The 12620-nt window shown below is 46.1% G+C and overlaps 1 protein-coding gene across 3 annotated transcripts in view; it reads right to left on the minus strand.

Moving 5' to 3' along the window:
• The window catches only part of LOC306987861 (uncharacterized protein), a 434965-nt gene that overhangs the window by 23527 nt on the left and 398818 nt on the right, over positions 1 to 12620 (minus strand). For 2 of the 3 annotated variants that reach the window (XM_079592459.1, XM_079592457.1), the window contains exons 2-4: positions 4295 to 4391; positions 3668 to 3785; positions 3127 to 3256 (exon numbers count right to left, since the gene is read on the minus strand). In XM_079592459.1, the coding sequence (XP_079448585.1) occupies positions 3127 to 3237 (111 nt within the window). In that variant the 5' untranslated portion in view covers positions 3238 to 3256; positions 3668 to 3785; positions 4295 to 4391. The remainder of the gene's footprint in view (positions 1 to 3126; positions 3257 to 3667; positions 3786 to 4294; positions 4392 to 12620) is intronic. The other variant, XM_079592458.1, reaches the window with a different exon arrangement.

The following is a 12620-nucleotide window of genomic DNA, read 5'->3' on the forward strand; positions in this document are numbered from 1 at the left end:
CCGAGTGTGTCTGCGCGCGAGCAATAGTGTGCGAGAGAGACCGAGTGTGTCTGCGTGCGAGCGATAGTGTGCGAGAGACCGAGTGTGTCTGCGTGCGAGCGATAGTGCGCGAGAGAGACCGAGTGTGTCTGCGCGCGAGCAATAGTGTGCGAGAGAGACCGAGTGTGTCTGTGTGTGAGCAATAGTGTGCGAGAGACCGAGTGTGTCTGTGTGTGAGCAATAGTGTGCGAGAGACCGAGTGTGTCTGCGTGCGATCGATAGTGCGCGAGAGAGACCGAGTGTGTCTGCGCGCGAGCAATAGTGTGCGAGAGAGACCGAGTGTGTCTGCGCGCGAGCGATAGTGTGCTAGAGAGACCGAGTGTGTCTGTGTGTGAGCGATAGTGCGCGAGAGAGACCGAGTGTGTCTGCGTGCGATAGTGTGCGAGAGACCGAGTGTGTCTGCGTGCGATCGATAGTGCGCGAGAGAGACCGAGTGTGTCTGTGTGTGAGCGATAGTGCGCGAGAGAGCCTGAGTGTGTCTGCGCGCGAGCAATAGTGTGCGAGAGAGACCGAGTGTGTCTGCGTGCGATCGATAGTGTGCTAGAGAGACCGAGTGTGTCTGTGCGCGATAGTGTGCTAGAGAGACCGAGTGTGTCTGTGTGTGAGCGATAGTGTGCGAGAGACCGAGTGTGTCTGCGTGCGATCGATGGTGTGCGAGAGAGACCGAGTGTGTCTGTGTGTGAGCAATAGTGTGCGAGAGACCGAGTGTGTCTGTGTGTGAGCGATAGTGCGCGAGAGAGCCTGAGTGTGTCTGCGTGTGAGCAATAGTGTGCGAGAGACCGAGTGTGTCTGCGTGCGAGCGATAGTGCGCGAGAGAGCCTGAGTGTGTCTGCGAGCGAGCGATAGTGCGCGAGAGAGACCGAGTGTGTCTGCGCGCGAGCGATAGTGTGCGAGAGACCGAGTGTGTCTGCGCGCGAGCGATAGTGTGCGAGAGACCGAGTGTGTCTGCGTGCGATCGATGGTGTGCGAGAGAGACCGAGTGTGTCTGTGTGTGAGCAATAGTGTGCGAGAGACCGAGTGTGTCTGCGTGCGATCGATAGTGCGCGAGAGAGACCGAGTGTGTCTGCGCGCGAGCAATAGTGTGCGAGAGAGACCGAGTGTGTCTGCGTGCGAGCGATAGTGTGCGAGAGACCGAGTGTGTCTGCGTGCGAGCGATAGTGCGCGAGAGAGACCGAGTGTGTCTGCGCGCGAGCAATAGTGTGCGAGAGAGACCGAGTGTGTCTGTGTGTGAGCAATAGTGTGCGAGAGACCGAGTGTGTCTGTGTGTGAGCAATAGTGTGCGAGAGACCGAGTGTGTCTGCGTGCGATCGATAGTGCGCGAGAGAGACCGAGTGTGTCTGCGCGCGAGCAATAGTGTGCGAGAGAGACCGAGTGTGTCTGCGCGCGAGCGATAGTGTGCTAGAGAGACCGAGTGTGTCTGTGTGTGAGCGATAGTGCGCGAGAGAGACCGAGTGTGTCTGCGTGCGATAGTGTGCGAGAGACCGAGTGTGTCTGCGTGCGATCGATAGTGCGCGAGAGAGACCGAGTGTGTCTGCGCGCGAGCAATAGTGTGCGAGAGAGACCGAGTGTGTCTGCGCGCGAGCGATAGTGTGCTAGAGAGACCGAGTGTGTCTGTGTGTGAGCGATAGTGCGCGAGAGAGACCGAGTGTGTCTGCGCGCGAGCAATAGTGTGCGAGAGAGACCGAGTGTGTCTGCGTGCGATCGATAGTGTGCTAGAGAGACCGAGTGTGTCTGCGTGCGAGCGATAGTGCGCGAGAGAGACCGAGTGTGTCTGCGTGCGATAGTGTGCGAGAGAGACCGAGTGTGTCTGCGTGCGATAGTGCGCGAGAGAGACCGAGTGTGTCTGCGTGCGATAGTGCGCGAGAGAGCCTGAGTGTGTCTGCGTGCGAGCGATAGTGCGCGAGAGAGACCGAGTGTGTCTGCGCGCGAGCAATAGTGTGCGAGAGACCGAGTGTGTCTGCGTGCGATAGTGCGCGAGAGAGACCGAGTGTGTCTGCGTGCGATAGTGCGCGAGAGAGCCTGAGTGTGTCTGCGTGCGAGCGATAGTGCGCGAGAGAGCCTGAGTGTGTCTGCGTGCGAGCGATAGTGCGCGAGAGAGACCGAGTGTGTCTGCGTGCGAGCGATAGTGCGCGAGAGAGCCTGAGTGTGTCTGCGAGCGAGCGATAGTGCGCGAGAGAGACCGAGTGTGTCTGCGCGCGAGCAATAGTGTGCGAGAGACCGAGTGTGTCTGCGTGCGATCGATGGTGTGCGAGAGAGACCGAGTGTGTCTGCGCGCGAGCAATAGTGTGCGAGAGAGACCGAGTGTGTCTGCGTGTGAGCGATAGTGTGCTAGAGAGACCGAGTGTGTCTGTGTGTGAGCGATAGTGCGCGAGAGAGCCTGAGTGTGTCTGCGCGCGAGCAATAGTGTGCGAGAGAGACCGAGTGTGTCTGCGTGCGATCGATAGTGTGCTAGAGAGACCGAGTGTGTCTGTGCGCGATAGTGTGCTAGAGAGACCGAGTGTGTCTGTGTGTGAGCGATAGTGCGCGAGAGAGCCTGAGTGTGTCTGTGCGCGAGCAATAGTGTGCGAGAGAGACCGAGTGTGTCTGCGTGCGATAGTGTGCGAGAGAGACCGAGTGTGTCTGCGTGCGAGCGATAGTGAGCGAGAGAGACCGAGTGTGTCTGCGTGCGATAGTGTGCGAGAGAGACCGAGTGTGTCTGCGTGCGATCGATAGTGCGCGAGAGAGACCGAGTGTGTCTGCGTGCGATCGATAGTGAGATCTAACTAGCCTAACTAGGCGATGTGACGGTACAGGAAATGTTAAAGTGTTTTTGTGTTTTGTTATGTTTTTTGTCAAAGACGTTATAATCTTTAACAAAATGTTTGACATTAATTGAGAAGCATACGTACACATACATGCAAGTCCCGCGCAGTCGGATAATAGGTAATAATAATTATAACATAAGATAATATCTCTAGTCTATCCTATTATTAATTATAAATAAAATGTATATAAAATATAAATACAATATAAAATAATACATTATTTTGTTCTGCTACAGTATCTTCCTGAATAGGATGAAAGAAGCATTGAAATACTGTTACTAACCTTTTTGAGAGTTAATGAATCTCTCCTCAAAGCATGGTTTGTCTTTGCCAGACAGAATGTGTTTACTGGCATCCTCCACAGGACTAATTCGCTTCCGTTTGGACATGACATCCAGTTATGTATTTCAATTCTGGAAAGGATAGTTAGAAAGCAAATAATCATAAGCTCAGTGACTAATATTTCAATTTTGATTGCATGACACAGCACATTGTTTATTGTGTCCAATCAGCTTTACACCTGCTACCATAGATCATGCTTTGCTAGTTGCACATAAAAAAGCATTTTTTCAAATAAATAAAAAAAGACGAATGAATACATATCAATCAAAACTTAGTGGAGTTAGCCAATTTTTAAATAGGCATGCGGTTGTTCTGTTACCATTTTTGAAAATCGACTTCTAATCAAATTCTCTGCAACGAGCATTAGGCCTTTCGCAATAATCAATATTTATCGCACAATATATATATATACATGACCTCAATAATGATTGATGACGCAATATATCGCCAATTATGTGTACATGATTATGAATGTCACCAACATTTTGCAGATCGTGTTGTGTGTCGTCCGTGTCGGAGGCGAAAGCAGGGCTCGGCGGTTCCCTCACACACAGCGCTCATCAGCTGCTGAACAACGCGTCATTTCGTTATTGTGTTTTCCTGACAATTACAGAGAGTTTGGAAGAATAAATCCAAATGCACTCGATTTCAAAGCAGCACCCACTGTCTGGTGCAAATAAAAACGTCACAGCGCAAAATGGTGCACACTAAAGAAAAAGTGCAAAGACGACGAGTAACGTTAGGCCTAACTAGTTAGGTTAGCTATTACCGTTAGACCTCAGCCAATGCTCGCTAGGCCTGTCACGATAACTGCTTTTTGTTGTGCGATATATCGTCCAAGAAATAGGCTAATTGTGATAAACAATGTTACTGTAATTTTAAGACAATTCTATGCCACTGAATATATAATCATAATATAAAAGCATAACGTTAATAATAAAAGTATCTCTACATACTTTTAAAAGACAAACATTTAATTCGATCATAGAAGTAAAGTGTCAAAACAAGCAATTAGCAGATGTAGTAATTTGCTGGTCTGTAATTTTAATTTGTCAACGTTTGAAATATTTGAAAAGATAACAGATTATAAAACAAGCTAGTTAACTTACCTCTCTCTGACGATCTGTCTCCTCGTGCGAATGACGAACACACCCCCTCGTCGCGGGCGCGCAAAAATATTTGCCCGGGTAAATTACGTCACTAAACCTTTTCACAAGTAAAATTACTTTTTTTAAAAAAATATTAAAAACGTTAGTATCAGGTTTTTTCAATCCATGCTCCATGTGAGAATAGAAGCATTACAAAATAAAAACAAACTCTAAAAGGGTCAAAATCACCATAAAGTGCCTTTGAGACCTCACAATTTCCTAAATAAAAATCTGAGATTTTCCATTTAACTTAATATGTGTTGTATTAAGGAGACCTTAGGCTGTTAGAAATGCATATTGGTCAAGCTCCATCACTTTTTTATAAATTAACTGCAAGCTGACAATATACGGGCAAACCATAACATATGTCCACCCTGTCATGGACAAATTCAAAGTAGAATAAATACATTTTCATTGCTTAGGGATTATAAAATGTAGATCTACAGAAAGATAATGTGTCCCTTTCCCAGCAAAACATTTTAGTTAATGGTAAAAGTTTTTTGATAATAATGAAATTACTGCCTAAATATGTATTGGTGACAGGGTGGACACAGGCTTGGTGACAGGGTGGACAATGACAGGGTGGACATTTTTGGCTAAAGTTAGCATTTAATTAGCACATGGTGTACATGCAGTTAGCAAAGGCATTCACTGTTGAAGCTGACTGTGCACTGCTTAAAATATATATTTTGAATTTCTGAAAAGTTTTTATATTAATTAATATTTCACAATGACAGGGTGGACATGTTAAGCTTGACAACACGCAACTACAAACACAATATGATGAAAATTTGGAAATATAAGTGTAGATACGTACTGTGTGTGCAGCAGATGTTTTAACCTCCACTGAAGAAAGACCAAATGGGGGAGGGGATGTCACTGAGAACATCAGTTGGTTTCTTAAAGGGGCGTTAACCCCATAATGACAGGGTGGACGGCAATTTCAGGGACACATGCAAAAGGCTTAATATTATTATGAAAATAAAATAGAAATAATCAAAATTACTTGTTTTATTAAATAACTTGTTGAGGACAATAAGTACATTCAAAAAGTGTTTTAATTTTATGTTATTTAACCACTTTTTACACTCACTGAAGTTAGCTGAGCAGCATGTGGGACATTACAAAATCACATATATCCAATCAAAGAAAATGGTATAAAATCAGAAAAACAAATTTCAAGAGACTTATCATTGTACTTGTATGTGTGTAAATGTTTGGCCACTTATAATAAAACCTCAGAATTTCATTATTTTGCATTATGTTCATGATGACTGAATGATTCTGATGAGGACACCAAAGGCACTTTATAGTGATATTGACTCAAAACTGTGTAGGCTACCATGTGCTTTAATATCAATTTTCTCCTACTAATGAACTTTTAATGAACTCACGTGATCTGAATCAGAACATGAAATACCTTATAATAATAAATACCTTATAATAATATTACTACATTTAATTAATGCATGACTGTTGATCAAATATATTAATTCTACAAGTGTGCAGGCTAGTAGCTATAATTTAGTTTATTAAGAGGGATGGGTATATACGTTACTGAGTAGTTACTACTATCCCTTTATACTTAATGTGGTTTAATCTGCAAGTGGCTGAAAGGCCTATTAAAGTATTAGTTCACTTTAAAATGAAAATTAGCCCATGATTTATTCAGCCTCAAGCCATGCAGTTTTATTTCAGACGAATACAATCAAAGTTATATTAATAAACACCCTGACGCTTCCGAGCTTTATAATGGCAGTGAATTGCAAACAACAGCTATATGCTCATAAAAGTGCATCCATCCATCATAATAGTGCTCCACACGGCTCCAAGGGGCTAATTAAGGCCTTCTGAAGGAAGGCAATGCGTTTGTGTAAGAAAAATATTCATATTCATATTTAAAACTTTATAAAGTAAAACAAATAGCTTCCGGCCAAACTCAGTCTACTTAACCCTAAAGTGCAACTTGTGACGTCAGAAGTAGCGTAGCGTAAATATCAGCAGTACGTCACATTACTCACATAAGTTGCGCTTTAGACTTAAGTGGAATCTGTGCTCGTTTAGCCGGAAGCTAGTTATTTTACTTTATAAAGTTTTAAATATTAATATTTTTCTTACACAAACTCATCGCTTTGCTTCAGAAGGCCTTTATTAACCCCCTGGAGCCTGTGGAGTGCTTTAATCATGGATAGATGCACTTTTATGAGCTTCAATCTGTTGGTTGCAATCCACTGCCATTATAAACCTCAGAAGCGACAGGGTGTTTAATTAATATTACAACTTTCTTATAAAAGAAAGTCACATGCACCTAGGATGGCTTGAGGGTGAGTAAATTATTGGGTAAATGTCCTTTTAAAGTGAACTACTCCTTTGAGACCCGTTTGTGGGGCAAGTAGCCTACCGGTATGGTGTGGAGGCATATTGTTAAGTAAGCATGCATAACATGTAAGCATATTGCTGGTGTAAAAAGTGAATGGATTAATAAATGGGCAAATGGTTTTACAAATAAAACCAATTAATGTATTTGACAGTGTGTGGACATCATCTGCAGTTAATATTTCAGCTGCAGTCTAAACATTGCCAGACATGTCTAAACATGTCTGGCTAATGGATAGGGTATAACTCACTGTATGATTATTATATTTCAGATCAATAGGCAGGTTCAAACTTGCTTAGTGATGACCAGGGAGATAGTGGTATGTTTGAGAAGGAAGAACACCCTGCTGACTCAGCTTATTTTCATGGGGCTGATGTTGAAGTTCTCCAATCAAACATGCACATAAATTGCACCTGGACAACACGTTGGATGGATAGGAAACACAAAGGCCTTAAAGGTGCTATGTGGAGTGTTTCTACTAAAATGAAGCCATTTTTTATTGCCTGTGTGTGAAGGGGTTGTAATCTCACAATAAAATGATCCACTTGGCCGGATTTGCCGCGAAATCCAGTGACGTGAGACCTGCATGCGCTCCCGAGCCTCTGGCCTCATACTGACTGTGCACTCAACAGCGACGGCACAGCAACTTTATGACATGGAGTCTGCTAATACTAAGATACGACCTGCTCCCAGCACAACACAGACTCCAACACAAACTCCACATAATAATAAAAAATAAAAAAAATGCATGCGCATGAGCATTCGCTTGTATTGTATTGGTTGCAATCTGAAACATCACCGCTATGCCGCTGAAAACTCCACATAGCCCTCTTAAAGAAGAACAGCAGGCCTCCAGAAGAAGCTTGGATCCTCTGAGTGTATATGCTGCTGAGTATGTTCTGCAGGAGACTGTTATGAGCTGTGCAGTTGTGTGCTCAGTCAGCAGCATGTAATGAGCTGAAGCCAACCGATCAGAAAGAAAGATGTGCTATGACCTGGGGAACAAGACTATTGCCCTCCATGTATGTAAGTCAATAGAAGTGCCGGCCACTTGTGGTTCCACCTCGATTAATTGTTTTTGCTCTCAGTCCTGGAGGTCACGCTTCAAGTTTGTGTTACATTTGGCTAGTGGTACTGTATAGACTGCTTGTGTGGGCAAAAGTATAGGTTGAGAAGATAAGACTGGGGTAGGAGATCACTATCTGCTTTCACAGTTTGTCAGTATTCTACCTAAGGGTCCCTGTATTTTGACTAGACTGGCTCGTCAATAAACCCTGAAGCATATCTGACTCCATTCTGGAAGGACCCAAATAAACTCAACCAAATGACACATGATGCATATCATTTAGTAGGCATCCACATATAAGTAAGCCCAGCTGAGGCTTGCTATAGCCTTAGTGGTAGGTAGGGTAGATGGAGACCTAAAACAAAAATGGTCCCAGCCCTTTAATTAAGGATTTATTGAATGAGGATGTGAATGAGGCCATACAAGCTTTGAAAGTGTTTTAACATTCAGTGGAATGCTTGTGGATGTCTTCATATTATATTTGGATTCCGTTTTTTATCACATCCCTAAATGTGTGATGGATGAAAAAAGTTCAGCATTGATCATAAACTAAACTTATAGCATAGGATAGATAGCAAACCAATGGACATGCATCATTTAGATAATTTAATTAGTTGTAGCTGGCTTGATTAATAATATTACCTGTATAGGCTGGTGAGCTAACTAACTAGCGCAGCTATTAACTAGCTACATAATAATTCTATTTTAAGGTAGTCTACCATTTTAGATACAAAGTTATAATATATATAATACATAGACAAGCATTTAATACAAATACATAGTATAGATAAAAATTGGGCAATCTTCACAAAATATCATATCACAATCTTATAACAAAAAAGTACGATCCACAATCTGAATCGCGATCTTCCCAAGTTTTCAAATGTAGCCTATGGAGAATATTCAGACCAGTTGTCAAAATAGTCATTAAACTAGACAAAGGGGAACCGGAGCGCTGCTGGTATCCCTTGTATCCTCTGGTGCTCTTGGAAGGGTTACATGTTATAGAAGAATTGGAAAAAAAATCCAAGTCCAGGCACTCAATAGGATGCAAAAGTTAAAAAGCCTTTATTATTTGGGCTAAAACATTAAAACACCAACGCGTATCGGCCCACTGGCCTTCATCAGGGTGTTGGTGAATTAGTCATTAAACTAGTTGTAACCAAAATGCGTTTTTTTTATTTATTTTTTTATGGCTGATGCCGATATCTTAAAAAGGCAAGGTGGCCGATATAGCTATAATTAATTTATAGTTATAATTTAAAAAAAAATAAAAAAAATGTATAGGCCTATATATATATATATATATATATATATATATATACATATACACACACTCACACACACAGACACACGCTAAATATTAGATAAATAATCTGAAAATGAATTGCATAAATCTCAAATAAACTTTCTAAATCTCAAATAAACTTTCTAACTAACTTTTTTATTCTGTAATCATAATATTAATATTTTTCACAAATAAAGAAAAACGTCTCGGGTTACGTATGTAACCCTTGTTCCCTGAGAAAGGGAACGAGACACTGCGTCGGTTACGACACTAGGGGAACGCCCTTCAGCGTAGCGCGTCTGAATTTATGAATGAAACCGAATCCAATCCTATTGGCGTTGCGTGATGACGTAGAGTGTGACGGCATAAGCGGATGTACACAAAAGCACGCCGGCACACAGGAATGTCAGCTTTTGCTATGAAGCAAGTGCTCCAGGCGGGGTGAGGTGTGGCGAACCGACGCAGTGTCTCGTTCCCTTTCTCAGGGAACAAGGGTTACATACGTAACCCGAGACGTTCCCTTTCGAGGGAACTCGAACTGCGTCGGTTACGACACTAGGGGAACGAGATACCCACTATACCACAACGAACCCCGCTCATTCTAGTGTGAAGCTGTCTTCAGGCACAACTTAGGACGAAAGCACTCGTGCACCGGGTGTAGAGGGAAGGTCCAGACTGTAAAACCTCATGAATGTGTGCGGAGTGGCCCAGCCAGCCGCCTCACATATGTCATGGATAGAAACCCCTGAAAGGAGGGCTCTAGAGGACGCCATGCCTCTGGTGGAGTGAGCCCTCACGGCCATAGGTGAAGGCAAATTGCGCACCTGATAGGCCAGGGAAATAGTCTGAACGATCCAGTTGCTGATGGTCTGTTTAGAGGCGGGAAGCCCCTTCTTGGGCGACCCAAAACACACCAGCAACTGGTCTGACTTCCGCCATGAGGAGGACCTCCGGATATAACACTGCAGTGCTCTGACAGGGCAGAGCAGATGAAGTCTCTCCTCATCCGCCGTCACGTGAGGTGGTGGATGAAATGCCTGCAGAACCATAGGCCGTGCCACATTAGATGGCACTTTGGGCAAATAGCCGGGCCTGGGATGTAAGATGGCCTTAACGTTGCCTGGAGCAAACTCCAAGCACCCATAGGAAATAGAGAGCGCCTGGAGATCTCCTACCCTCCTCAGAGAAGTAATGGCCAACAAAAAGACCACCTTAAATGAAAGGTTCTTGGCCTCAGCCGACTCCAGTGGTTCGAAGGGGGCCTCGGCCAGCCCTTCGAGAACCACTGCCAGGTCCCAAGAGGGAACCCTGGTGCGAGTCGCAGGTCTCATCCTCCAGGCTCCACGGAGGAAGCGTACGACCAGGTGATGCCTCCCCAGAGGACCATCACTCAGAGGAGCGTGGAAAGCCGCAATGGCAGCCACATAAACCTTGAGTGTGGACGGGGTAAGCCCGGCAGAAAAGCGGTCTTGGAGAAACTCCAGTACTGAAGCCACTGGGCAGTTAACTGGGTCCAAATCACGCTCTCTGCACCAAATGGAAAATACATTCCACTTAAGGCCGTATAACTTCCTCGTGGAGGGAGCTCTGGAAGTTAATATGGTTTCGACCACTCCAGCTGACAGGCCGGCTTCTAGGTACTGTGCCCCCTCAGGGGCCAGACCCACAGTTTCCACAGCTCGGGTCGAGGGTGGAGAACTAAGCCCTCTGCCTGGGACAGCAAGTCCCTCCTCAGAGGGATCTGCCATGGCGGGCCTGCCAGGAGTGAAATGATGTCCGAGAACCATACTCGGGCCGGCCAAAACGGGGCTACTAAGAGTAGACTGACTCCGTCTCGACGGACCCTTTCCAGAACTGCTGGGAGCAGAGCGATCGGGGGAAAAGCATACAGACGTAGCCTCGGCCACGTCTGTACTATGGCATCCAACCCCAGTGGGGCTGGGTGCGTGAGGGAGAACCACAGTGGACAGTGTGTCGTCTCTCGAGACGCAAACAAGTCCACTTCCACCGGGCCGAACCTCTCGCATATCAACTCCACCGTCTCGGGGTGGAGTCTCCATTCCCCGGGCCTCAGCCCCTGCCTCGACAGTACGTCTGCTCCCTGATTCTGGTCCCCCGGGACATACATCGCCCTGAGAGACGATAGTCTCCGCTGGGACCACAGGAGGATCTGATGCGCCAGTCTGCACAGAGGGCGCGACCTCAGACCCCCCTGGTGGTTCAAATAAGACACAACCGACGTGTTGTCGGTTCTCACAAGGACATGGCGACCATGGAGGTCTGGCAGGAAGCTCCTCAGAGCCCGGAACACCGCCAACATTTCTAGGCAATTTATGTGCCAAGAGGAATGATGGTCCTGCCAGAGGCCTCTCGTAAAACGGCCGTCCATGACCGCGCCCCAGCCCGTGAGGGAGGCGTCTGTCGAAATAGATACTCGGCGACATAACGCTCCCAATTTGGGACCCTGGGACAGGAACCAAGGCTTCTTCCAAATTGACAGGGAACGAAGGCATCTGTGCGTAACCCTTATCAAGCGGAATGGGTTTCCCCTCGGGGAAAACCCCTTGGTTCTCAACCACCACTGTAAGGCTCTCATGTGTAGCAGGCCAGAAGGTATCACGCTGGACGCTGCTGCCATGAGACCCAACACTCTCTGAAAGTGTTTGACAGTGACGGCCTGGCCTAGCTTTATCCTGGACACTGTGGTCAGGATGGACTCGATCCGAGCAGGAGACAACTGAGCCTGCATCGTGACCGAGTCCCACACCACTCCCAGGAACGTTGTTCTCTGGGCTGGTGTCAACACGCTCTTTTTCGTGTTGAGTCTTAACCCCAGGCTCTGGATGCGGGCGAGGACGACATCTCGATGCCGAATCGCCAGCTCTCGCGACTGGGCCAATATCAACCAGTCGTCGATGTAATTTAGCACCCTGATGCCCTCGAGCCTCAGGGGTGCTAGAGCTGCATCCATACACTTGGTAAAAGTGCGAGGGGAGAGTGCTAGGCCGAACGGAAGAACCCGATATTGGTAAGCTTCGCCCCCGAAAGCAAACCTCAGGAACTTCCTGTGAGATGGAAGGATGGAGATGTGGAAGTAGGCGTCCTTTAGATCTATCGTGACAAACCAATCCTCGGATTGAATTTGACTCACGATGATGGGAATAGTGAGCATCTTGAACCTGAATCTCCTCAGAGACCGATTCAGATGCCTCAGATCTAAAATTGGACGCAACCCTCCATCCTTCTTTGGAACTATGAAGTACCGGCTGTAGAACCCGGACTCCCTGTCTGGTGGGGGAACACACTCTATGGCCCCTTTTTCCAGCAGCGAGTGAACTTCCTGTTCCAACACTAGACCCTGCTCTGGGTGCACTGAAGTCCAGACCACCCCGTTGAATTTTGGTGGGCGGACCCGGAACTGCAGTCTGTACCCAGTTCTTACAGTGCGCAGGACCCAAGGAGAAATGTTCGCGAGGTTTTGCCATGCCTCTGCAAAATTCACCAAGGGAACCAGCCCCTCGGGGCTGGTGTCCAGTGTTTTGTGCAGGTCTTTGAC

This window comes from Phoxinus phoxinus, assembly GCF_949152265.1.
Source record: "Phoxinus phoxinus genome assembly, chromosome: 20".
Taxonomy (NCBI): Eukaryota; Metazoa; Chordata; class Actinopteri; order Cypriniformes; family Leuciscidae; genus Phoxinus; species Phoxinus phoxinus.